General features: G+C 43.7%; 1 protein-coding gene and 1 pseudogene across 1 annotated transcript in view; both read right to left on the bottom strand.

The window, feature by feature from the left end:
- Window positions 1-24,874, bottom strand: part of LOC117461785 (supervillin-like) — a 73,012-nt gene extending 48,138 nt beyond the window's left edge. The window contains 16 exon segments of the mRNA XM_034103717.2: window positions 1,747-1,777; window positions 1,779-2,405; window positions 3,448-3,513; window positions 4,821-5,112; window positions 10,575-10,670; window positions 10,866-10,996; window positions 11,226-11,287; window positions 11,384-11,421; window positions 11,614-11,784; window positions 12,226-14,136; window positions 18,671-19,487; window positions 20,752-20,900; window positions 21,018-21,075; window positions 21,179-21,270; window positions 22,175-22,238; window positions 24,576-24,874. Of these exon segments, the coding sequence (XP_033959608.1) occupies window positions 1,747-1,777; window positions 1,779-2,405; window positions 3,448-3,513; window positions 4,821-5,112; window positions 10,575-10,670; window positions 10,866-10,996; window positions 11,226-11,287; window positions 11,384-11,421; window positions 11,614-11,784; window positions 12,226-14,136; window positions 18,671-19,487; window positions 20,752-20,900; window positions 21,018-21,075; window positions 21,179-21,270; window positions 22,175-22,238; window positions 24,576-24,636 (4,666 nt within the window). The 5' untranslated portion in view covers window positions 24,637-24,874.
- Window positions 8,210-9,558, bottom strand: LOC139435565 (nuclear factor 7, brain-like; annotated as a pseudogene).
- Window positions 24,875-26,099: the final 1,225 nt, after the last annotated feature.

Raw genomic sequence — 26,099 nt, 5'->3', positions numbered from 1 at the left:
GTGCTAATAATGACACCTATTAATATTCCTTTCGCTCATTCTTTACTTTCTTAATTTGACGATAAGTGCTTCAATGGATGTCTCATGAGGAAACCAGGGTTTTTAATGGCTCTGATGCCTCACAAGTTATTTAAATTCAAACTCTTATTAGCAAGCCACTGGGAACAATTCGGTGGGTTTTAGTATTAAAATTGATCGACTGAAGGCCAATCTCTGACATGCAAGTGATCCCATGCTTATACTCATAAACCAAAGTACTGATACGAATACCATTCAAAGTGAAGAGCCCTGTGTGGGTGTGCAACTGAACATAACAGTATACTATTTTCAGCCAGATGAAACTCACTTCGATAATGTTTCACACAACTATGTGTCACCTTTAGTTAGTCAGTTAGCACAAGCGAGGATGCTCAAACATCTATTATTTATTATTTACTATTATAAGCGGAATTCAAGTCGTGAGAGATGCAACAAACGTCCTTGGTGGTTTATGGCTATTCTCGTAATCTCTAAATAACAGTATTGCCATTAAAATGGGAATGTTTGTTGCATTTTTTGTTGGTAACCACGACGTGTTTTATCAGGACTCGTCCCTGACACAAATGTGTGCATAGTCACATGTGTGGCGCTTTTAACACATTAGGAGCAAAAGCGATGTTCCCAATGAGGGATGCACATGTTCCCATACTGATAGCAGATATTGACTGCTTCGCCAAGAATATTTATGGCTACTTGTGATAAATTAGTTGTGATTTTAGGCTCAGTTTATGAAGTTAAACTGCTTTATTCTATGGTGGAATTATCCTCTTGCAACATTTACAAAGTTGAAAATACTAGATTTTTTTATAACGAATGAATATTCAGTAAATCTATTAATCTTTTTGTTACATTTAGTCTTTCAAAAGTTCTTAAAGCAGTTTAAGTCAAGTCTGATGTTGCTTTACACATAACATAAATACTGATAAAGACTTGTGTTAAGGTCAGGGTGAGGGTCAGCGTTGGGCGTGGAGTGGTATGTCTGCAGGGAATTAGTATAAGTCCATGCAACTCCTTCAGCCTCATGATCCTAATGAATCAACTGTAGTGAAGATCTACCCATGCAGCACTAAACAACACGCAGACAAGGCGTCCATTGTGTCCTCCCTGTCCTCTACCTGCTTCAAGTAAGTGCCGGCCAATTGTTCTGCACTCTCTCACTGAGTGCTTTCAATTTGTGTGCACTGTTTGTGTGCACGCATGGGAAAGAAAGACCACCCCCTGGACCCATTCTGCATCAGCTCATAAAACCAGGTCGGGCCCATCACACTGTAATATGCTGCACATCGGGGACCACAGCCCCTCGTCTAGGCCGTGACAGTGAGCACACACCGTTTGATTTAAACCATCTCTGGCGTCAGGAGAAAAAAAAAGGGGGCTTCTTCTTTCTAGACAAAGACAGCCACGAGGCAAATGCATGGACAAATATGCTAATTAGATGCAGCCTCAAATGTCTCTCTATCGGCCAAATCAAACACCCCCAGCTGGGACAAGTGTGTGTGTGCAGCCGGCAGAAAGCGGTGATGCGTGGGAGCATGCTGCGTGAGACAATGAGGATAATGAGAACACCCCCGTCCCTAGACACTGTGTCACTCCCTTTCTCTTGTTCCTTTATGTCCACTCTTTTTCACACATCCTTGCTTTTCACATCTCTTTAATAATCTCCCCCCCCCCCCCCGTCTCCATCTCTTTTTCCTTCTGTCCTCCTACCTGAGATGCCTGGCTGGCTCCGGCCGCCGCCTCCTCTCCTGCTCCTGTGTGGAGGAGCTGTGAGCTGCCTCTCTCAGGTACCCTCCTCTTCCTCGTCCTCCCCCCTCCGCTCTCTCCCTGCTCTCCTGGGAGTGTCCTCTGTCTGCGGCTCTCCGGCTGGGCAGGGGCTCTGACTCTGCCCTCCACAAAGAGGAGTCTGAAGAGCGAGGCTGGGGATGCTGCCCGGTGTCCTGCTTTCCCTTTACGCTGCCGTCTTCTCTGGCTCCTCCTCCCTGCTGTCTCCCCCTGACCTCCTCCTCCTCCTCCAGCGCCTCCCTGTGACTGACAGAGGATGAGGGAGCCAGAGGAGCCCCCACTCTCTGCCGGCTCTCAGGGGGGAGAGGGGAGGCGTTGAAATCGGGCTCGGGGTGGCCGGGGTCCCCGCTCTGGGTCATGGAGAAATACCTCAACGCCCTCTCCTGGTGGCTGCTGGTGTTGCAGGTCGCCTGTTGTTGGGCAGGGATGTAAGGGACTGCCGTGGACTTCCCTGGACGGAGGTTGTCGTCGTTGTCTCCGCTGCCGGTTACTGTGGCGACGGAGGCTTGGGAGGCGACGGCTGCCACGGAGCGAAGTAGAGACGCAGACAGAGGCTCCAGTTTGATCTCACTTCCGGTTTTCAGCTGCAGAAAGAACGGGAAACAAGTCAGATATATGAGATGGATAGAATGACTAAGGAAAGGGATTGATATGGAGAAGAGATATGGCGGTAAATCAAGGAATTTTTAGATGTATTCAGGGATGTGGGGATGTTACATAAGGTGGGGATGAAGTGGAATGAAAAAGGTAGAAAATAAACTGATGGATGGACGAGAGGGAGGACAGCAGCAATCAAAAACAATTAGGCAAACATTTTGAGTAGTTGTACAGCAACTCTGTCCTTCACAAAATGGCAGCAGGAAGCACAGATTTGAACACTCACTGAATCGTAAAATTCAAAACATACAAAGCATTTACCCTCCAGTTTACATCTGACATTCACTAGCTTGAACGCTGTGTCATTCAATGGTAACATTTGCTTTTTTCGTGTTAATATTTGATTGTTAACCAACTTTTCTTTTGATTTACATAATGGAGGGCACGGAAACAGTACATTACAGCATGAAGTAGCTCACGTCAAGTCGACTTAAGATGCTCCAACTCTGCCCCAGATTACTGTCAATTATTTTAGTTGCAATACAATGTCTATGCATCGACCCCTTACATGCTTTTCATCTGGATACGCATTGATGTTTTTAGTGGAAATTGCATTCAGATTGCATTCAAATAATCCCATGCTTGCTCTGCAATGAGCAATAATAATAATAGATTTAATTTGTTAGCGCTTTTACAGGTGCTCAAAGACGCTTTACAGATATAGTGAAGAGAAAATAAAATAAAGGAACAACAAATAAATATATAGTTAAAGTAAAATAATACAAAAACAATCACACATTAAAAGCCAGATTGTAGAGGTGAGTTTTGTCAGAGAAGCTTCCTTATCCAAACATGAGGAGCCATGGAAAACAAACAAGGCAGCCTGATCAACCGTTTACAAACTTTAAAATACACACTTTAAAATGGCATTTAAAAGGTAAAGGTCACTAGCGGGACCAGAGGTCAATCAAAAGCAGATACATTCGATGCAACCAATCAGAAGCATCGTACAGGCATCGGAGGTCTTACATGTTGTCCCTGAATGGTCTTTAAGTCACCGTGACACACCTCAGAGGTGACTGGAGGATCAGCTTCCTGTGTGGACACGGGTGATTGAATACTGAGAGTGTGGTTCAGGTGAAGGCAACCTAATACAAAGCGTGTTTGGGTTGCAGTGCATATAGAGTAGGAAGGATCGTCAATTCTCATCTTATATTTGTGTCCATTTGTGGACAATGTATCTGTGTTGCTGAGTCGATGTCACATTGGAGGATGTTTTGGCAATGTAAATGACAAAGTGTGCCATCAACAACAACAACAACAACAACAACAATATGCTGTATATATCATGGGTTAGGGCAAATTCATGAATATGAGAATTGAGATTGACATTTTTTAAGATCCTGAATCGATTCAAAATGTCCAAAAGATGATTTTTGTATATGTTGTTTCCTACAGAAGCATCTAGATATTGAGACAGTAGTTCTACACACAAAGACGTGTGCTGAATTCTTTTGAACTCATTTGAGGAACAATTACGAACAATTTTGTCTCTTAAAATAAGAATAGACTTTTATTCTGATTCTGATCCAGAAATGTACAACCCTCGTATACATTATAGTATAGTATGAGCTTTTACATGACTTTTTTTGACATCTAGATGCCACTGTATTAAAAGTTAAAGCAGAACAAACCCTGTGACCTCTGTTCATTCGGTAATATCTGAGTCTGCACAGAGAACAGTATCATTCATCCATCCCGCCCTGAAGGACTCTCCGCACTCTGTAATTCACACACTGCAGTGTACTGGCAGCGACCCGGAGATTAATCTCCCATTGCTCCAGGCCTTTTTACTGTAAGAAGACATCACATCCAAATAATCTTAAGAAGCAGCGTTGATAATTTCAATATTTTGTCAGTGGGTTATTTTTTTATGTTAGTGTCTGCCTCTAACATTTGGCCTATTGACTGTTACGTCTCTTTAGAACTTTATCATATTCATTATTCATTCACAATTGAGTTTGTGGGTGCGATTAAGATGGATGGGGTATAATGGTGGGATAGGATAGGATATAGTACAAATAATAATAATAATAAAAAAAAGCTAATCGTTGAGAGTCCTTTACAAAAACATAATTATAAATAACTTTTGGTTAAGAAGTGTTCAAGAAATATATTTTATAGGAGAAGTTAAAACATTTTGATAATGTTCTTAATGTCCTTCAATGTTAATAATTCCAATTCACAAAAATGTAAAAAAAAGATATTAGGAGAAATAAGACCTTCCTTGATTTTGATAATTTTATTAATGTGCTTAAAATTTCAAAACTGTAATTATAAAAATGCAACTAAAATGTACAACAACTAAAAAACAACATTGCTTATTTAAAAGTTTTGTGTACCTGCTCCACCTCTCCCTGGGTGATGGGTTGAGTCTGAAAGCGGGCGTTGGCCCTGCGCTGGCGGGTGTCCCCTCGGGCCTCAGGGCTCTTTGCTGTTTGATGAGCGAGGCGATTGAAGAGGGCCATCTTCTCTGCCAAGGTGAGGGTGGACAGGTCCGGCTCGGCAGAGAAAAACTCGTGGCCATCGCCCTCCCCCCCGGCACCGGGAGCTGGAGTTGGTTTCTGGTTCTCCTGGGGCTCTTTGGGCTCCGGACCCTGGACCGCTGAGCCGGGCTGGGAGGAGGCCTTGATGCTGGGGGGAGACAGGGGGGATGTCAATGGGTTATTTTAGGGACTGGGAAGTTGTTATGTTATATACAAATCACAATAATAAATGAATTTCTGATAATACAATTTCATTTCATTTTTATTTGTTCCATTCATGGTATACACAACTTAATGTATAACAATTATTTGCAAAACATGTCTCTATAAACACACCATTCCCGGAAAGGAGCAGGGAGAAGGAAATAATCTTATATTACCTGCCCCTTTCTCAACAAAACAAAAACAATAGAAATAGATGGTATGTTCTTATTCACAGCCATCATAGCAGTATCGTAGGAAAATAAGAGAAACACAAAAACGTACAAAAAAATACTTCCACTCCCACTTGACAGTTAACGGAAAGAAACAAAAAAAAAAAATCCTTCCCGACCATGAAAAAACAAACGCATTATTATCACCAGCCCAGCTTTGGAAGGCAGAAATGTAAGATTTCATTACATTACATTGCATTGCATTTAGCTGACGCTTTTATCCAAAGCGACTTACAATAAGTGCATTCGACCAGGAAGACACAACCTTGAAGAAAACAGAATCATATAAGTACATCAGGTTTCATAGAGCCAAGCATTTCAAGTGCTACTCAACTGGCTATAGATAAGCCAGTCTTTTATTAGTATATAAGTGCTCTGTTAGCAGTTCTTTGTTAGTAATTCTATCGCTCGAAGTGGAGTCGAAAGAGATGAGTTTTCAGTCTGCGCCGGAAGGTGTGTAAGCTTTCTGCTGTCCTGATTTCAATGGGGAGCTCATTCCACCATTTTGGAGCCAGGATAGCAAATCCACCTGTTTTTGCTGATGGGAACTTGGGTCCCCCTCGCAGCGAGGGGGCAGCGAGTCGTTTGGCTGATGCAGAGCGGAGTGCACGTGCTGGGGTGTACGGTTTAACCATGTCCTGGATGTAGGAAGGGCCAGATCCATTCGCAGCATGGTACGCAAGTACCAGTGTCTTGAAGTGAATTCTAGCAGTTACCGGAAGCCAGTGGAGGGGAGCGGAGGAGCGGCGTGGTGTGGGAACATTTAGGAAGGTTGATGCTTTTGAGATTTAAATACGTGATTTCTAAATTGAGGATAAAGTTTCTAAATTGAACAAATAGATTAATTATGAGTTAATATACAGTATTTATGTCCAGAATAAAACATCACATCTAACTATCTTTGACTTTGTACTTTCAGATATCATATTTCCGTACTTTTCGGACTATAAACCGCGACTTTTTTCCCCATTTTGTTTGTACAGCTAACGGCCACTAGGGAACCTCCTAAATCTATGGATTTTACAGGTAGAATTAACCACCTTTAACGCTATGGGCTCTATGACCGGTCCGCGCCCGCCACCTCTAAGGGCGGGCTCCAGCAGGAAAAGCTGGAGGCCGGAAAAGAGTGAGACAGGTAGCGCGCCAAAGTAAAAGTGGAACCGAGAGACAGAACGAGAGCAAGACAGACGGACAATTTAGCTGCTGCGGCTTGTATGCAGGTGCGCTTTATAGTCCGAAAAGTACGGTACACGGATGACCAAAAGGAAGATTACTTTTGAATTTTGAATGGAATAAATGTAATCTGAGTAATCACACCATCTGAGTCCTTGTGATGTCTTTGGGTCTCAAATACAAATATATTTCTCAGCTATACAATGGGCACTTGTAAATGTCTATAACTATGTATCCTGTAAATATAATGTATAATGTCCTTTATTGTTTTATGTTTCATGTGGAACCTATATGCTGCAGGTCTCCCTTGAAAAAGAGATCTATGATCTCAATGGGACCGATCTGGTTAAATAAAGGTTTGAAATGAAATGAAATACATCAAACATTTAAACACCAGGGTTGCACATTATATACACATTCTTAGCAGTAAGACAACACTGAGTACATATGTGTATGTTTATCTAACGCATAATTAAGTACTATGGATATTCAACGTCTCTATCACATAGTTTCCTCATGCTGTACAGCACGAATGAACCTGCATGCAAACACCAGCTTGCTGTGGGACAACAGTGGCAGATCACTGGCACAGCAAGGAGACATAAGAAGATCAGCGCACGTATGCAAGATAATCATTTAATGCGCTCTCGTGTTTACAGGCGATCTCTCAGCAGTGTGCACATTTAAATCCACGCTGGTACACAAATCACGGGACATGTGAACCCAGACATTCAGAGTGCTTTAACCGGCTCGACTTCTGACCTTTCCTTAAGATATGTAACCTCTGGCTTCACCCACATGTGTGACCTGTGTGTCATGAACACTGCAGGAAGAGAATGCTTGGAAACTGGGCATGGAAAGTAGTAAAGGAGTAATCGTGTGAACACTGACTTCTTTTCCCTACAAGGTGCACAGTGCGACGAAGCAGCAGCACATGAAGGGGGCAGACATAACAAAGTAAGTTGAGCCGCATGAACACATCAGCTGTGCAGCCAGGAGAGGGAGATGGAGAGTAAGACATCTCTGTGGCACACCCACACTGTTCAGAATAGGAAGACATGACAAATGAAATATGAGGAAACAGGTGCACAGGCTCTGACACGACATTTCAGTTGGTTACAATTCAACAATTTCCTTGCTGTCGATGTAAAACGAATGTCAAGATGAATAACTGATATTCTTTGGAACCAGCTTCAAGTTTCTATTCGGGAGGCAGACAGCGTTCCCACTTTTAAGAGTAGACTAAAGACCTTCCTTTTTAATGAAGTCTATACTGTAGTAGGGCTCTGGTTTCAGACAGAGGGTGAAAAGAAGTGCTGCAGCACAGTCAGTACGAGAAAAATAAAAACCTTATTTGAAAACAGCCATATGCACAGAAACACATGAACCAGAAAATGAGCATAGTGCATATTTAAAACTGTAAACTACTACTTTTTCAAATAGTTTCTTTTTGTTTTGAGCATTATATGTCTTTAAACGCATGGACTTTCTAATAGCACTGTGTCCGCTTGGATTCATGATCCTAACACACTCTTTCTGAATCTTTTATGTCTCTTCACTTTTTTGAAAAATAGTTAACATGGACATTTTTCATTGTTGCCCCTAAAACGGAGAAATCTGGAACCAACTCTTCAAACATTATAAAGTCACAGAAACCTTCAGTTCACTCAAAGTTTGAAAGTATGGAAACATCCTCTCAGTGAAAGTGTGTGTGAAGGTGTGTATGCGTGTGTTAGAGTCAAGATCAGAGAACGACAGCTTTCCTCCATCATGGTCCAGATTCCCTCTGACCCTCCGGGGCCTCGTCTGAACTGAGAGATCAGTGTCTGGATGTGATGGAGAGGATGCTGTGTATCCACCTAACCGGTCAATACATGTTCTCCATAATCCAGATGGTATGTCTCTCTTCCTGTAGGCAGACTCTGCTCACACACCCAGCGACCACCATGTGCTGTCTCCAACCTGGACGTCCCAGCTGTGAGTCCCTGAGTCAAAGCCTTCAGATCCCAGGACACAGTCGTAGTGTTTCACCCTCTCTGGATTATCAGGACGTCTCTGTGTCCCTCCTCGTCTCACAGAGGTCAGATCTTCAGACAGGAAGAGTTGTAGATCAGCAGTGTTTGGGTCCAGGATGAGAGGAGAGTAGGACACCTTCATCTTGCTCCAGATGTTGAAGCTGAGGTTGCCCAGGTGTTTGGCCTGGTCTATCAGAGCTCCTGAGGGCAGCTGTGGATCCTCCAGCAGGGGGCGCTGCAGCCTCTCCACTGCAGCCTTGTAGCTGTGCAGGAAGGAGACGTCTTCAGCTCTCAGCTCCTCCTCTGTGGCTCTGACTGTGTGTGAAAGAGCTGCTATCTCTCTGCTCACAGCCTCCATCTTCTCCTCCATCGTCCTCATCTTCTGCTCCTCTTCCTCCCTCAGTGCAGCCATCCTGGCCTCCTCTTCCTCTTCTAGAAGCTGGTGAAGCTTCTTGAACTGCTCCTGAATCTGCGTCTCTGTGTGTTGAGCCTGGACCTTCATGTGTCCTGCTGTTTGATCAAACTTCACTTTGACGCGTTCAAAGAGCTTCAGTTTCTCCTGTAAGGGCTGCAGAGCTTTCCGGAGCTCCTCTTGGAGACCCTGTGCAGCTTCATCGATGGGTCTGATCGCGTGGTCGGTGTGTTTATCTGAATCTCTGCAGACGAGACACACTGGCTGCTGATGGTCCAGACAGAAGAGTCGGAGTTTCTCAGAGTGCAGACTGCAGAGAGCCTCTGGGGACCTCTGGTCTCTCTCCTGTAAGAAACTCTCACACAAGTTCTTTAACGTAAAGTTAGCAGGAAGTAAGTCCTTGGAAAATCGTCTCTTACAAACTCCTTTTCTTCTTTCCCCGTCCCCCAGCTCTGCAGACAGTCTCTACAGAAGCTGTGGCAGCAGGACAGGATGACAGGATCTCTGAAGATTTCATGGCAGACCGGACAGCTGAGATCTTCCTCTAATTTGGACGCCATTATTCTCCGGTTGAAGCTGAAAACTCGGTCGGCGTCTGTTTGCCTTCAGCAGGAAATCAGTTCAACTTGATGATGATATATCTTCTTCACAACGTTGAGTCTCTCTTCTGTTGCAGCTTGTTGAAGTATCCACTCCTTCTGTGAGTGGACGGAGGCTTTGTTCTGCGGTGAATCTGACCGCCTGTCTCTCGGTGCGTCTGCTGTACAACAGGCGACCTTTGTCCTCTTGAGCGTCAGGTGCGTCACATGAGGGCGGAGGTTTGTTCGCGCACTTGGAAGTTGGACTTATTTTTAAGGATTTTTCTACCTTTTTTAATAGAAAGTCAAAAATGACTTCAAAAATGATTCATAAATATATCGTGGTGCAGTGTGTGTGGGTTTTGATATACCCTGGCTTAAGTATCACGTAACCTCCTGTTGTGTTACGTGGAATTTTGACTTATTTTTAAGAATGTTTCTACCTTAAAGTTTGAGAAACCAGCTCGAGATACACTTTTTGTTATATTCCATGGAATGCTCTTAACATCCCGATAGCAATTAATATCTGAAGTGCTTTGACAAAAAATCCATAAAAAAATTTCATCTGTGGAAGCCGTAGCTCTGTAAAAAGCACGACCAATCATCTGCCTCGGCCCGGCTAAAGTAACTGGATGGCCTACCTGCCTGTCAGCCTTCCATCTGTGCACAAACTTACCTCGTGCCCTCATTGGTCATGTGCACGTTCGTGTGTGTTGGAGGAGGGGCTCTGTGAGGAAGTGGCAGATTTTCTCCGGTCGTGTATTTTCAAATTCTAGCGCACTCGAGCTGGTTTCTCAAACTTACCTACCCCACCTTTAAGGAATTTAACAAATTCATTCAAATTCTATTGCATATTGCATGCCGTCCATGGTCATTTCTAAACCCATAGAGAATGTACAATTTTAGGTTTGGTATGACACAACCAAACATGTTCTCCAACAAACGTGGAGATGTGTGTGTTTTCTTAAGTGAGCTACACAGATACAAATCACATGTACCTGATGCTGGTCACATTGGAGCTGACTGCAGTGGGGCTGGGGACGCGAGCGGCGTCAGTGTGGGGGCTCAGAGGTTGTGACGATGTGGCAGGATCACTTTAAAGTGGAGAAAAGGGAGGTGTAGGTGAAAGTCTGGTAAATACAGATAGTGCAAGGCAAAGGAAAATACTGTCACTGAAAAGATAAGATATGAAAGCATTAAAAGAGGTAAAAGGATCAAATAAACAGGAGGGCAAGAAAAGCACAAAACAGAGCAAACGTATATTTTCTGAAGCAAAATCCAAGACATACCTTGAAGCATTGACCACCTCCTTGTTGGTGACGGGTTGTGTGTGCGACCGATCCTGAACCCTCCTCAGGCGGCGCTCTACGGCAGCGTTTCTGGAGCGCGGTTTGGGAACATCTGATGTCCTTTCCAGCTCCTGGGGAATAAAACATGACAGGAAAACTTCAGTCATTCGTTTAGTAAAGTTTAGTCCATAACAGTGTTCATTTTAGAAACGTATTATAGGAACTTATATTACACAAACGTCCGCTGTATATCTGAACAAAGCTCCAGGTTTTGCTTTTCAGATTGTAATTTTAAAAACACTGCTCACTCGAGTGTTTTGATTATCTGTCCTTATGATTGAAATAACGTCGAAAGCATACCCTGAAGAGGGATCTCTTGGCAGCCACACTCATCTTGGCTCTGTCATCCAGAGTTTCTCCAGCTAATGAAAAGGAGATGTTACATTGCATCAACATCAAATCTCTGGAAAAACTAAAAATATATTGTGCCTTCTGTTAATGCAGTAGACTGAATTTACCTTCTGCATCTTGTAGCTGTGAAGGGCTGAGACGGGACCTGCAGAACAACATGAATATGTATCAAGCATCAGCATTTAGTCTTCATTTTATTCTATTTAAGGAACTGATTAATACGATATAATGCCAACCTAGAACAATGCCAATCCAATTCACAGTATTAAACAAGTGAATCATGCAAAGAAAATGACTCGGAGCTCCTGAGGATCAGTGCAGAGAGCCCCTCCTGTACCTATCTGAGTCCAGCCACTCTGCAGAGGTAATGGGCTGCGTCCTAAACCTCTCCGACATGCGACTGTCTCCTGGAGTGATGTAGCGACGAGGTTTCCGAGCACCCCTTTCCCGATCAGCGCTGATAACCGCCTCTACCTCCACTGCTGACAGATCGACTTTAGTAGTCTCGCTTTTTTTGTGATTTAGAAAGATTGACGAGGACAACAAAAAGGAGAAGTACAAGTAAGAAAACTATTGTTGGTTTTGATGTTGTTTTAGTAGACGAGCAGTTCACCAGGGACCTCAATCAGGTTAGAAGAGCAGGGTGTCATACATTGATACACACGCTGAGCACAACCTAAATGTGAAGAGCCATCCACCGACGTTAACATGCAGCTGCAGACAACTTCAAACGGGTAACTTGCACGAGTAAGTTAGCTCGAAAAACAAACTGCTGACGCGATAATGAACGTGAAAATTGTAGATATCATCGCAATACACCTCGACACATTGCATGCCACAGAATGACATTGTATCAGTAGTATTCTTCTTGAATCATTGGGATTATTGATCTGCATACGTTAGACAGTTATTTAGCGATGCAACACAGAGCCCATGCCATTGAACCTACAACTCAGGTTTCCGGTTGGCGTTCTCCAGGTAGGAGTGTCGCAGCTGTGCTACCGACACCCTGGTGTCCAGGCTGCCCATCTCCCCGTTAGCCATCACCGGTGGAGGGACGGCCCTCAAAGCTTCCCGACTGGCCGCTGCCCTCTCCATGCGGTACGTGTTAGAATGCTGACTTATACCTATATCTGACATGGAGCGGGTTCGTGTCTTTGGTTTGGGCCCTCCGCTCATCTCCACGCTTCTGTGTTCGGCCTGAGGCAACGAGGAGCCCTGCTGGACGTAGATGGCTGAGTCAAACCTCTGGTTCCCTGGAAGATCTAGCTGCTGCTGCTGCTGCTGCCTCTGAGGCTCAACGTCTTTGTCTAGTTTGGGCTCTTGTTCATTTCTGCGAGAGTCTTGCTGCGGATTTGGATGATCTTTTCTCTGAAGCTTAGAATCCGGTTTTCTTTGAAGCGGCTGTTGTCTTTGAGGATCTTGTGACCGCCTCGGGTGGTCATCCCGATGCTGCATTTGAGGGTCTTGTGGTTGTCTCAAACGTTCGTACTGATGCTGAACTTGAGGATCTTGTGGTTGTCTCAAACGTTCGTACTGATTCTGAACTTGAGGATCTTGTTGCTGTTTCAAACGATCATCCTGAAGCTGCATTTGAGGATCTTGTGGTTGTCTCAAACGATCGTCCTGATGCTGCATTTGAGGGTCTTGTGGTTGTCTCAAACGTTCGTACTGATGCTGAACTTGAGGATCTTGTGGCTGTCTCAAGTGGTCGTACTGATGCTGCATTTGAGGATCAGGTTTTCTCTTTCTGGTTTCAAACTGAGGTTGTGTTGGGGGTTCTTGCTGCTGAAGTTGGGGCTCTTGCTGTTGAACTTGAGCCAAAGGCTGTCTCTTTCTAGGTTCATACTGAGGTTGTGTTGGGGGTTCTTGCTGCTGAAGTTGGGGCTCTTGCTGTTGAACTTGAGCCACAGGTCTTCTCTTTCTAGGTTCATACTGGGGTTGTGTTGGGGGTTCTTGCTGCTGAAGTTGGGGCTCTTGCTGTTGAACTTGAGCCAAAGGCTGTCTCTTTCTAGGTTCATACAGTGGTTGTGTTGGGGGTTCTTGCTGCTGAAGTTGGGGCTCTTGCTGTTGAACTTGAGCCACAGGTCTTCTCTTTCTAGGTTCATACAGTGGTTGTGTTGGGGGTTCTTGCTGCTGAATTTGGGGCTCTTGATGGTACACAGGCTCTGTGGACTGATGCTGCCTGGGCTGCTGGCTTGCAGAAATGTGGGGAGGCTGGGATCGAAACAATCTCTCCTGTTGGCCATCATCACTCCCTCTCTCTCTGATCCTCTCGACATTTCTCTCCCTCCCCCTCTCCCTTGGTGTCTCATGGTCCCAGTCTTCCTCGCCTCGACTCATCCTCCTCTGTTCTGGGCTGTATGTTTGCCAGTCCATCTCTTCATGCGGGCCACTTTGAGTATCATCCACACTCTTTTCCCTTCGGCGGATCTGAGATGGCAAAACGGCTTTCCTGCTCTTCAGCAGACCCTCTGTGTGGGCCTCTTCCTTCAGTGCCTGCCTGGCCTCCATTCTTGCCCCCCTATGGGTGGCATGGATTTGGTCAGCACTCACTTTTCTTCGTGGTAGTACCTCGGGGGGTCCAGGAAGTTTGGCAGTGTCCACTGGGGCAGGGATTGCCAAATAAGGCTGAGAGTCAACAGCAGGACCAGAGTGCTGGTACTCAGGATGGGCTGTTTGGCCTGGGCTGGGCTGAGGATGGGGAGCAGTCCTTTGCTGGGGGAGTTCTGATCGTTGTGGCGTATACTGAGCAGTGTTCTCCTGAGTATGGTGTCTGTTACCTTGGTGTGTGTCTGGACTCCAGTCAGGGGGCTTCTGGACTGTTTCATCCCTGGACAAGCGTTCCCTTACCCGGATTCTTTAGGGAAGGAATGGATAGGGTACACTGAGATTCCAGTTCAATTAAAGACACACTTCTGAACTCAAACAAAAGGGGACTAAAAAGCACATACCAAGCTTATTGTTGTATTGCAGGGGTGTCAAACTCTATTTCATCGCGGGCCACATCAGCATTATGGTTGCACTCAAAGGGCCGGTTGTAACTATATAAAATATACATATATATATATATATATAATATATATAAAATAATGTGTTATATTACATTATTGCCTCTGAATTGGATTATTATCGGATAGGATAATGACTTAGAAATTAACTACGTCTGAAAGCAAATAATTGCAAGTCTCTTCAGTGCGCATGTCACAAAACGAGATGCATTGTGGGACATGTAGTTTATGGGCAACCTGATTCTGTAAAGCGGCATTTAATCGTATAATAAACGTATTACATTCTTTGCAAGCTCTTGCGGGGCCACATAAAATGAAGTCGCGGGCCGGATGTGGCCCCCGGGCCTTGAGTTTGACACCCCTGTTGTATTGGATACAAAGGATGGTTCATAAAATAAATTAGCCAAAGTAGTAGTATCATTTGTCTTACAATCTAACCCTAACCCTAACAAATTGTGAAACATATTGCACACACGTTAATTACATTAGACTATCATGGGACAAACTTGAGCTTCCAAATCATAGAGTAGTATTGAAACAAGGTCAAGTAGCAGCATGCCCTGGGTTTAAACTTGAGTCTTGCTTCGAACAACTCTCTGACGTCTCCTTGCCAAAAAGTCAAAGCCAAACTATTTTCATCTACAACCTTCTGACCCCGGGGAGCCAAAGGTTGCTCTAATCTCATTGAAGAGCACTAAGCCAGACATAATTGATGGGCCTCTTCTTTATCTGACATGGCACGAAGGACTTACACTGTGCTGGTATACATGCGTTCACACCAATGCTAGCTAGCATAAGCGGCTGATAAGGCTACAAAGTGCTGATGGCAGCAATATCCTCTTTTGAGACACATCAGATGTTTTCCTTTTCAAGTCACTTTGGCAAACATTAAGACGTCTGTAGTGTTCCGCAATAAAATCAATGAAGATTTACTAACACTCTATTTCAAGGTTGGTGTGGTTTGCTAGCCTTGCTTCTTTGAATTTCACCAGTCCTTACAGCTCAAAGGCTGCCCATGGAACTTCATCGTTCCTAAGGCTATCAGAAAACGAGATATGTCACGTAACTGGGCCACCATCCAGTCCAGAAATACATGTAGAACCAAGGACTTCTACAATCTAGGAAAACTCAAATAAAATCTGAGTTTTCTGGTAATCAGTTTTTCTCTAGAATCCTTTCAGCGCTAAATGATACTAGGTGATTCAAAAAAGTCTACATGCAAGCTGTCAAGGCAACATTCACGTCTTATCTTATGCAACATCATTGACAAGGTCACTGACAGGGATAGGAGATTCAGGTGTAATTTCATAGGGGTTAATAGGTCAGATTGTGAGGAGGGGGGATTTGAGCGCCGCCTCAGCTGACAAGTGCTGAGTCAGTGGGTCTACGACTGACTGGGCCAGGGCATCAAGCTGACTAATGTTGTCACCTCATCAAATCCGTTTCACTAACACTCAACTGCTCACCAGGCCACACAGTCACAACCCATTTAACAAGAGCGATGGCATTGTGCTGATGGACAAATGGTTGTTTTTAAAAGGGTTCTGGGTATGTTTAAAGAACATTATCCGACATATGTGACAGAAGAGGTGTAAGTAGATCGCCCCAGTTTCCTGCAAGGTATTTTTAGAGACTACTTTTTGTTTCCATGTTTTAAGAGAACAAAAATAACTGTTTATAAGGCTTAATATTTAGTGAAACAAGAATTTAACCAGAGGATTTCTAGGTTGATTCTTAGTTGGGATGTAGCAAGAGGTGAACTCACAATTCTGACACAAATTAAATGTAATTAATTAAAGTGACATAGAAAATGCACAAGATTATAACTTAAATAAGATTTATGATGGCAAAAAAGTGAGTGATCTAGAAAAACAGATGAAAATGTATGTATTGAGTGAATCTTTTAAGGAATACATGTTAATGTGTAAGACTTAGCTAGGGCTAGTCCATTTTTCAAACCCACTCAAATCCACAGACTTAAATGGGGGATAATTACACAAGTTAATAGGGGGAAATATTACTGATTAAATATAATATTGCACAGTTAGTTAGTTTAATGTTAATGTTCTAATGGGATGAGTTAGCTGTATGTCCACCCAGACCATGTTTTTAAAATGCTGGCATATTATCCTGTTACCATTTCTTGAAGTATTTTTGACATTTTCCTAGATTTCAGAATATGTTTAAACCGTGTTTTGAAGACAAGTTATTGTTTTTGAAGACCTATGAATATTGTGCAAAAGAGATAACAGTATAATTATAGAATAAGTGACTACAGCCAGCTTAAGCACATGAACCTGTTGGACGACAGAGGCTTTGTGAGGTCTTTCCACTGATCCTGAGCACAGTATTTGAAGGCCAGCTGAAGTCTGCCTGAGTGTCGCTCTCTGAGTCTGTGTTGAGAGACCAGTCGCTCTTTGACAGGGCGGCCAGGCTACAACATGATGTGGTGACAGTGTCAAACCCAGAGGGGAACTTATGATCATTCTTTCAGACTGTAGGTCAGAGAAATGTCAGCTGCACTGTACAGCTGAAGTGTCAATCAGGGATATTTGCAGATATTTGCATAATTGAGCAGATTATTGTTTAATTGGTCAAATGGTTGTGTACTGTGCACATTTTGATAAAAGGTTTGTCAATAAAGTTTGACTATTTTCAATTGATATATATAGAATACTTTTTTCACCTTCATGAATCTGAATGCTCTTATTCGTAGTTTTCCTTTCACACACAGTATTATGCTTGTTTAGGTTTCAATGCCATGAAGTCCAATTCTTTATAACTTGCTTCAAATATTGGACAGTAAAATGACATGATGTTTTTGACCGATGTCCTGCAGAGTCGATGTAGGGTGTAAGAAATAAAATCAATGTGTATGTGGCGTAATTTAAATACACTGTTATAATTTAAAGCTGTTTTATTCTGAAAAACACACAATTTCACACAACGTCTTCTTGTTTTGCGAGTACATTTTGTTAGCTTCAATTTAAGCATTAGCATGTGGCTAAAGACTACATTTTGAAACAGTGAATTTAAGGTGAAATGACACGTGGTGTTGCACACTAAACACACTGTCTGTAACCCTCACGTATTGACGCTGCAATACTGTTATTAGGGAATGTTTAAATAACCACAGACATTAGGATATTGTAAATTAACAACAGGAAAAGACAGGATATGCATTGGACACGCCCCCGTCGACGCCGGCCAATAGGAGGAGACAACAGTTGATAACACATGGAGATGGGGAGAAATCTCTTTCTTTCCACTCAGCTGACCCGCCGGCAACAGCTGGGAGGGGGGAGCCTGCCATCTTGCACATTCTCATTTTGTATCATCGTATCATTTGTTTAATTAAATGCTGTTAACTTTTGAGAAAGCTTCCTTGGACTCTTTTCAGCTAATCCTGCTCTCAGGGCTAAGAGATCCTTCTAAGGGAGAATATTGAAAGGTTGACCATTGCTTTTATAAATATTTACAATATGAGATTTTTGATAAATTATGTAGGTCAACGACAATAAAAGAACATCTACAGCAGTCTGCTATGTTAATAAGATACATTGCTTAGATGTAATACCCCCTTTTAAACCAGGGAAAGAAATTATGCCAGATTAAAATATCCAATATCTGAGGAGATCCCCAGTTTCATATAATATGGAAATATAATAGCAATATTTGTTGCCAAGCCCCAGTTCTCATCCCTTTTGTGGTAGCATATACGTTTCTTATAGCAAGTGACATAAGCGCTTTGCTAATAAACCAAGCTGCTGTTAAATCAGGATAACCTCTCGGGGGCAAGGAAGGAAATCATACCCACTCCCTGACATCTACCCTGCAACCTCTCCCTGAGGAGCTCCCCAGAGCGCCTTTCCATGTGAAACTGGAGCAGGGCGAGCGTGACAGAGCCGGACTCACGGTCTACAAAAGATCCTAATGCTGGCGCAGTGTTGAAGCGGCAGGCTGGTTAGCTTAGCAGCCAGAAGACAGCCCAAACTGCACCGATTCATGAATATCTCAGTGTAGGACTCATCAGCAGCCAGTGGATCAGTGTAAATATCGTCATGGAAACAGGGGTTTGAGTTGTGTAACCCCCTAGTGTAGTCTAAATACACTGCAGACACAACATTATACTTTTAAATGGTCCGATCACTCCACGGGAAGCAGATAGAATAACCCAGAGAGTCATTTAATGGCTTGTGATAATGATCAAGGCCATTTAAAAAGACCTACTGAATGACTCATCAAAATCCAGTATGAAGCTTTTTGAATGACTTTTCATGTTTAGAGTAAGAGTTAGTCTCTGTATCAGACGCATGTCTCAGAATCTGTCCAGTCGTCAGTGTTGTATTTTCTGAATGTTATGACCGTTTTCTATGAACTCACCCCTGCCTGTTGAGGATGCTCTGGGCCTGCTGCTCTATGAATAAATCCCCAGGTGAGATGCCGTAGCGGTTGGAGGGCAGCGAGGCCCGGCGGGCGGTGCGAGGGGAGCTGGGCACCGCCACGATGCTGTAATCCCGGCTGGAGGCTGGGCTTGGCTCCTGGTGGGCGGGGTCCTGCTGGTGCTGGGGATGAGGCTGCTCCTGGGTTCTCGTTAACGGAGCGATTGAGCGCTCTTGAGCCCCACCACGTCGGTAGTTCTCCATGTTCATCGCCCTTTCCCGATCAGAAAACCTCCGCTGCCTTTCCTGTGTCTTGGGAGGGGCTTGGTTTGAGTGGGCGGGGCTGGGGGTGGGGGTGGAAACAGGGGCGGGGTCCGGCTGATTCCTCATGTAAACCCTACCCACTCCGGAGCGGTATGGCACCCTGGGATCTCGTCCTTGTTCCTCAGCTTCCTGTCTGTCTCTTTCTCGCCTTGCAGCTGTTTGTCGGTCGGGGGTGTCCATTTCACGGCGGGACCGGTGGCGAGGTGTGAAGTCGACGTCCGCCTCCTGATCCAGGAGAATGCCATACCGCTCTGAAAGCTGCCGGCGGCGCTCGGCTTTGTAGCGGGCGATGCGTTCAGCCTTGGAGCTGAGACTGGAGGGGTCAGCGGGTCCAGATGTGGGTGTAGAAGAGGTGGATAGCGACACTGGGTCAACGTACACCAATATGGGGTCGGGGCGGCTGCTGCCAACACCGCCTTTGATCTGAGGGGATCTGTCCTGAGATGAAAGCTGCTTCTGGGGCGCCTCCAGCTCCTCTCGACTGTAGCGTCTCACTGTGGTAAATAGTGGAAATACTCCATTACTTATTAACAACATTGCTTGACAACCAATCATTTGCCACATTCATGCCCCGCAGCAGTTACTGTAGTTAACTTTCTGTCTTCTAGATAGAGTTTAACCACCAAGTCACAATTATTGTTGGACCACATCTTTTTCTAAAAGCTCAAATAGCTAATTGATCAAAAATGCAAAGAAAACCAATTTGGATGCGTCCTATTAGCCACGGTTAACAATTCAAGGAAATTGCTGTTATCAAATGATATGTATCGTTATTTTATCTTCATATGGTATATGGTATAACACTTGCAACCTTCATCCAACGTGACATAAATATGACATTATTTTTACAAAACACATCACAGATCACAAGTCAATTAGTGAATTCAATGCCTTCAAAATGCAACAACATGCAACAGCTTCTGTGTGTTTTATTTTCACTGACACAGTTACATTATGTTGACATTAAAGTAGCCAGGATGATTTTAAAACATGTTTCTCCAGAAGCAAAAACATCTGATTGCAGATTGTGCACCAAGATTATTAATTTATTTTTAATATTGATGAATATCGAACTTTTATAAGAAAAAATATGTGTGAGGTTTTTCTGAATTGTTCTTTTCTTTAAATATGTTTGCATTTCTGGTCAGGTTTTATACTTCACAAATTTAAAATGTGCCATAAATCTGGTGGATGGAAACCCACCTAGAGAGAGTAAACTGGCAGACGAGAAAATAAAATAAATTCTATGGTTTACAAATACTTAATGACAAACATGACTTAAAGGTGGGGTAGGTAAGTTTGAGAAACCGGCTCGAGATCGCTAGAATTTGAAAATACACAACCGGAGAAAATCTGCCACTTCCTTATAGAGCCCCTCCTCCAACACACACGAACGCGCACATGACCAATGAGGGCACGAGATAAGTTTGTGCCCCGATGGAAGGCTGACAGGCAGGTAGGCCATCCAGTTACTTTAGCCAAGCCGGCTAAACGGATTGGTTGTACTTTTTACAGTACTACGGTTTCTACAGATGACATTTTTTTATGGATTTTTTGTCAAAGCACTAAAGATATTCATTGCTATCGGGATGTTAAGAGCATTCCATGGAATATAACAAAAAATGTATCTCAAGCCGGTTTCTGAAACGTACCTACCCCACCTTTAATGGCCGTTTGACAAACACAAGAAAATGTCAATGTTGTCAACCCATGTAAGGCAGCATCATATATGGTTGCAGTGCATCGTGCCATGCTTACCCATCACACAAGGCTCACAGGGGTCTGAGGCACGGGTGTACCGCGGGGAGTCCTCCCCCAGCATCCTGTTGGCTACCAAACCACCGGGCACCAGCGCAGGCGGAGCATCGCTCTCCATCCCCTCCAGGCGCCGAGCTATCCTCTCCTTCCTGTGACCAGATGCGAGGCAGAGAGCAAAGGTCAAAAGTTGTTGCACTGGGTTTGTTTTTATGAAATTATTTAGTCGTGTTCATGTGAAAACACAGAGAAGTGAACCCTGACATTACCTGTTCATTCCCAAATCTTCTGGGACAGGTCCCTCAAAGTATTTCTTCAACTCTGAAACTGAATATTAGAACAGAAATATATAGTTAGTGTCGTAAAACAATGAAAAGTATTAAATTATGTGATTATTCTCAGTAATTGTTTGTTTAGAGCCAATGCACACCCTTGGGGAGGACAAACAGAAGTTTGGCATCTGTATCTGAAACACTCTTGACCAGGGCGGTCTTTTCCTCCAAAGAGAAGTCACTCTGAAAACTGAATGAGAGGAAAGAGTCATAACATGCTATCAAGAAAATGTATATTTAATAAAAAACATGGTTCATTATTGGAGGGTGGGTAGCTGCTATATTCTAGTTTACTATGGGTTGAAAGAGGGGTAAAGTGCAGATGCTGAATGGAGCCAAACTACATATCTCTACATATTGTTCAGATTAAAACACATCAGTACATGTGTGCCTAGTTTCCTATGGCAGCTGTCCAAGCAACTCAAACGCCTCAAACGCCTCATCTTAAAAAGGTGATGGCAGGTAAAGGCAAATCTCAGCTGGAGTTTCTTCCAACAGGATCCAGCTTAAGAACTGGGTCATTAAATTCTCCAAGTGGAAATTAACAATTGAGGTCTTCCCCTAATGTCTTCCCCTAATGCCATTATCAAGAGGACACATAAGCCAGGATAAGGTAACTTGCCATGCCTTTCTTTACCCTCACGAACTATTCAATCTGTTGTTGAAACGGAAACGGAAAAATATAATTGATATTTCTAGACTCATTTGGAGAGATTGGCGTCTTAAATATTTTATAAAAACGGACCAGATCAGTTGAAACTACTACTCAAATGTAAAACAGTTATTGTGTAACTTTCTGCCAGACAGCTTAAGAACGAGAGGAACTCAATGCAAAGGGGGCTCGGGGCAAAGTACTCCGGAAGGAGGTATTAAGGCTTTAATGGCATGTGAACATAAAAGTCCCTTAAGATAAGCTGTTACTGGCATATGCAGCTTTGAATGCTCACTGCACGTGATTGGCTGCAGCACTCACCAGTGGTAAATCTATATCCGTACATATCCCTCACTTGATGACAAAGCAACAACTAAATGAATGTATTAAATGCTCTTAGACTTCCTCGAGTCTGTGTGGTGATTGCAAACAGAAGACTCACCTTAAGGCCTCTGTTGGCAAAGAGGCTGAGCTGCAAAGCTTGGGACGAGCTGTGGATCCTAATTCTAAAAAGACAAATAAGACTCAGTCAAGACTCATGTTCAACCTATCTGTGCTGACAATGGGACTATTGAAACATGTTAACGTGGTCAAAAAAGCGGTATATTTAGAAATACGGTAGATACATATAAACAAAGCGTATCTTATATTCTTCATAGATATTAAATACATTAATGTCATCATGGGTCATATTACAGCTGATGATACAGATGGTTGTAAACCTCAAAATGATCCAGAAAAAATCCAACAGGGGTCAATTGTTGCCTCAAATATTGCAATGGCATCTCGTTCAAGATGGTGGATGTCATTAGGAGATACATGTCCTCTAATACTATTATAAACTCCAGCGCCTCGTTTTGGCTACGGACAAACCTTTAAACGTATGGATGTATTACATAAGTCGGCGCCATTATTTCTTTGTATTCTTGGCCTCTAAAACACTTGTCCTCACTGGTTGTGTTTGCCTAATGCGAGGTTTCTTTAATCTGCAGAACTGGTCAGACGCCTACGAGTGGTCTGACCAAACAATACTGTATGTGTTTGTGAAACTAAAACAAACATCAGCCCATTTACAAATCTTCACTTTATGAGTGTCGTCACATATGGAACATTCTTCAGAAAAATATTTTACAACCCTTCAAAAGTATAGTCCTTAAAAATCTAGTAATCAATAATCAAAATGTCAATCATAGTCAAGTTTTAATAGCAATATATTTGTGACTATACGTAAGGAATATTGATAATGCACAACAGCTACTGTATTCAGGGGCTATATTTGCTTTAATAAGATAAATTCAACTTTTTAACCCCTTTTTACAACCGCTGTAACAAATCAGAGACCAGGTGCCAGATCGTAATCACTCATCCGAGAGAAGCTAAAACAAAAATGCTATACAAAGCCGTAAAATGTAACAAAAGCAGGGCAACACGCCAAGCAGACAAAGCCCCTGCATGAGATTGCACCTGGGGTTGGACTTCCCCATCTTGACCATGGAAAGAGGGGCCAAACGTGAAGGTTGTGTTTACAAACCCTAACCCTAGGTCCTGCTCATAATGCCTGTAACTATGTATTTAAGAGAAGTCAGACTTCTTCAAGATTAAACACCAACAACGTGCTGATTTGACAGGACATTTCCCTCGTCTAAGAAGGTTCCTCAGAAAGTGCACATCCAGTTCCCACTGACCCGTTTGCTCTCACAGCAACAGCAGCCTGTTGTAAAGCTGTATCCCAGTATAGGAGACGGATCATGTTTCTGCTCCAGGCGCCTCCTGAACACCTCCGGACTATTTTGGCCCCAAAAGGCTGTGTGTCTATACAGCATGGGATGTTTGGCAGGACACAAGGTATGCAAGTATGGTGCTAGATGTCCTAATGCTTGCTTGGACATCAAGTTTCAGAGCTTCCAAGTGTTTTGTGTAGCTACCAGTGAAGTTCGAGGACTCAAAAGGGCCATGTCTGGAAGTAAAGGATGACACAAGTCAGAATTAGACACGAGCGGGGTCAGAAATCTGGGTTGGATGTGCTCAAACATTATTTTATCTTACAGCACAATGATTCATTGCCTGTGGGAAGCGTGTTTACATCTATCCGTCTGTTCATCTGGCTGGAAAGCCCCTCGCCTGTGCAGCCTTCCTTAGAAACGCCTGCAGGTTGTCAACAAAACAAGCAGCACAAGATGCAAGGTTGACGGTGCCAGAGAGAAGCTTAGTGCTGCTGACGGTCCACAAATGAGGGTGGTGAGGAGAGGGATTTTCTATATATATTCAGAGGTGCGAAATAGACTTCCGAAGTGAACCGGGCCTTCGCTTGCACACAATCTGTTTCGAAAGGTTGCTGGTAGAACATGAACACCCTTCCTCCATCTCAGCAAGCGAATGATGGAGAGCATCGACAAGGTGGGACATCGGAGGGGTGAAAACGGGAAAAAGCACATAGCACATACTACATGTATAATGGAACTACATTTGACCTTTCATTGCCAAACCACACACTTCATTCATTCGTAGCAGCCGGATGCTAACATTCACACCGATCGTAGTCGATTCAAGCATGTATTTTATTCCAAGTTCGTGAATCGCATTAGGCAGGATGAGTAGCTCTTACACACGCCATGAATCCTCGTTTCCTCTGATCCAACCAAGCAAAAAGAAGCGAAACGAGGAGTCAACACTTCACAGCCTCTAAGCCCGAATCCCAGTGACAGCCACCAAACTCTGTCCTTTACCTCAGGAAGGAGCTAAATTGCATTAGCAAAGTCGCCCAAGCAGTCTATAGGTGTACTACGGGTATTCGAGAGGGTCAAGCAGGTCACCCGAGAGCCAGACCCTATCAAAGGCCTTACCTTGGCCACATGGCTGCTCATGGTTCACATGGTAACTAGAGATCCAAGGGTTTCGAAACATGGTTAGGGAGAAAAAGAAAGATGCTCCGCTGCTAGACTTCCCCTCCGATCAGAGCGGAGGTGACGGCGTTTGACAGCGGTGGAGGCGACGACGGCTGCTACCGGCAAGCAGGGATGGAGATAGTGACACGACCACACACACACACACACACACACACACACAGAAGAGCACACACCGACAGACAGAGCAAACTGCCCCGGATACACTGCAAACCTACAGCCTGCACAGACTGGCTGTCATGCAGATTGTGTGTGCCAGTGTGTGTGTGTGTGTGTGTGTGTGTGTGTGTGTGTGTGTGTGTGTGTGTGTGTGTGTGTGTGTGTGTGTGTGTGTGTGTGTGTGTGTGTGTGTGTGTGTGTGTGTGTGTGTGTGTGTGTGTGTGTGTGTGTGTGTGTGTGTGTGTGTGTGTGTGTGTGTGTGTGTGTGTGTGTGTGTGTGTGTGTGTGTGTGTGCATGCATGCATGCCAGGGAGCTGAGAGAGAGAGAGACAGCGCAGCGGGTTGCTAAAGCAGCTCAGAGCCCTAATCAGATTACAGGCAGAAATTAGCCTTGATGATAAAAACTCTGGAACGCGATTGGAGGAGGGTGCCAGCAGGCCACAGGTGGTGGTGTGGGGCCACCGGCAGTCAGACGGTATCCTGACCACTTGCTTGGAAACTTCTAGATTCAAGGCTTTTCTTGCCATGTGTGCATACAGTAGCTACAGTGTAGATGTATCAATGAAGATATTGGGTCACAGGCTCCGAAACAGCGCGACAAGATAAAACAGATAAAATAGTTAAAATAGTGCAAGTAAATACAATAGGGTAGAAATAGTGTAAGGAGAGTCTGTTGTAAAATACAAAGCCAGGACTTGCATTAATATTAATGTCATTAAGTTGTCTGTTTTGAAATCCACCAGATCATTTATTTATATATACATTTAGAGTATTACCGGGAAGATGACTCGTTATGGTTTCTACTGACAGCCTTGTCTTGATGCCAGTTCGGCCGCAGAGAAAGGCTTTATTAAGCGATCGCATGCAATGCAGTAGAACAGTATTTGTTATTTCCAGCCATATACTAATCTTTTCTGATTAAATGCAAGACACCGAGCCAGAATTTCTAATAATAATAATGTTAAAAACCGTATTTAAATGACTACACCTAACGATAGGGGTGTCTTTTTCAGGTTCTACCCTCACTCCTCATGCATGTCATATTTATGGTCTATTTGGAGCATGTCACATGTTGGTCTGAACTCAAAGTAAGGACACAGACAAAAGCTCCTTGTCTAAGTCAACCTGAGGTCATGTTGGAGTTAGATGAGGAGGCAGTGGAGAGGAGGGGGGGGGGGGGGGGGGGGGGGGAGTCTTCCTTACATTGAATGTTGATATTTTAACCAATATTCCAACCAAACTCTGCATCAAAAGTAAAATGATATCGTAAATCAGTTCTCCAAATCCATGCACGTGCATCCTCTG

This window comes from Pseudochaenichthys georgianus, chromosome 17 (genome assembly GCF_902827115.2).
Source record: "Pseudochaenichthys georgianus chromosome 17, fPseGeo1.2, whole genome shotgun sequence".
NCBI classification, from domain to species: Eukaryota; Metazoa; Chordata; class Actinopteri; order Perciformes; family Channichthyidae; genus Pseudochaenichthys; species Pseudochaenichthys georgianus.
The sequence above is the reverse complement of the archived record's forward strand: the minus strand, read 5'-3'. Positions and strand labels throughout refer to the sequence as shown.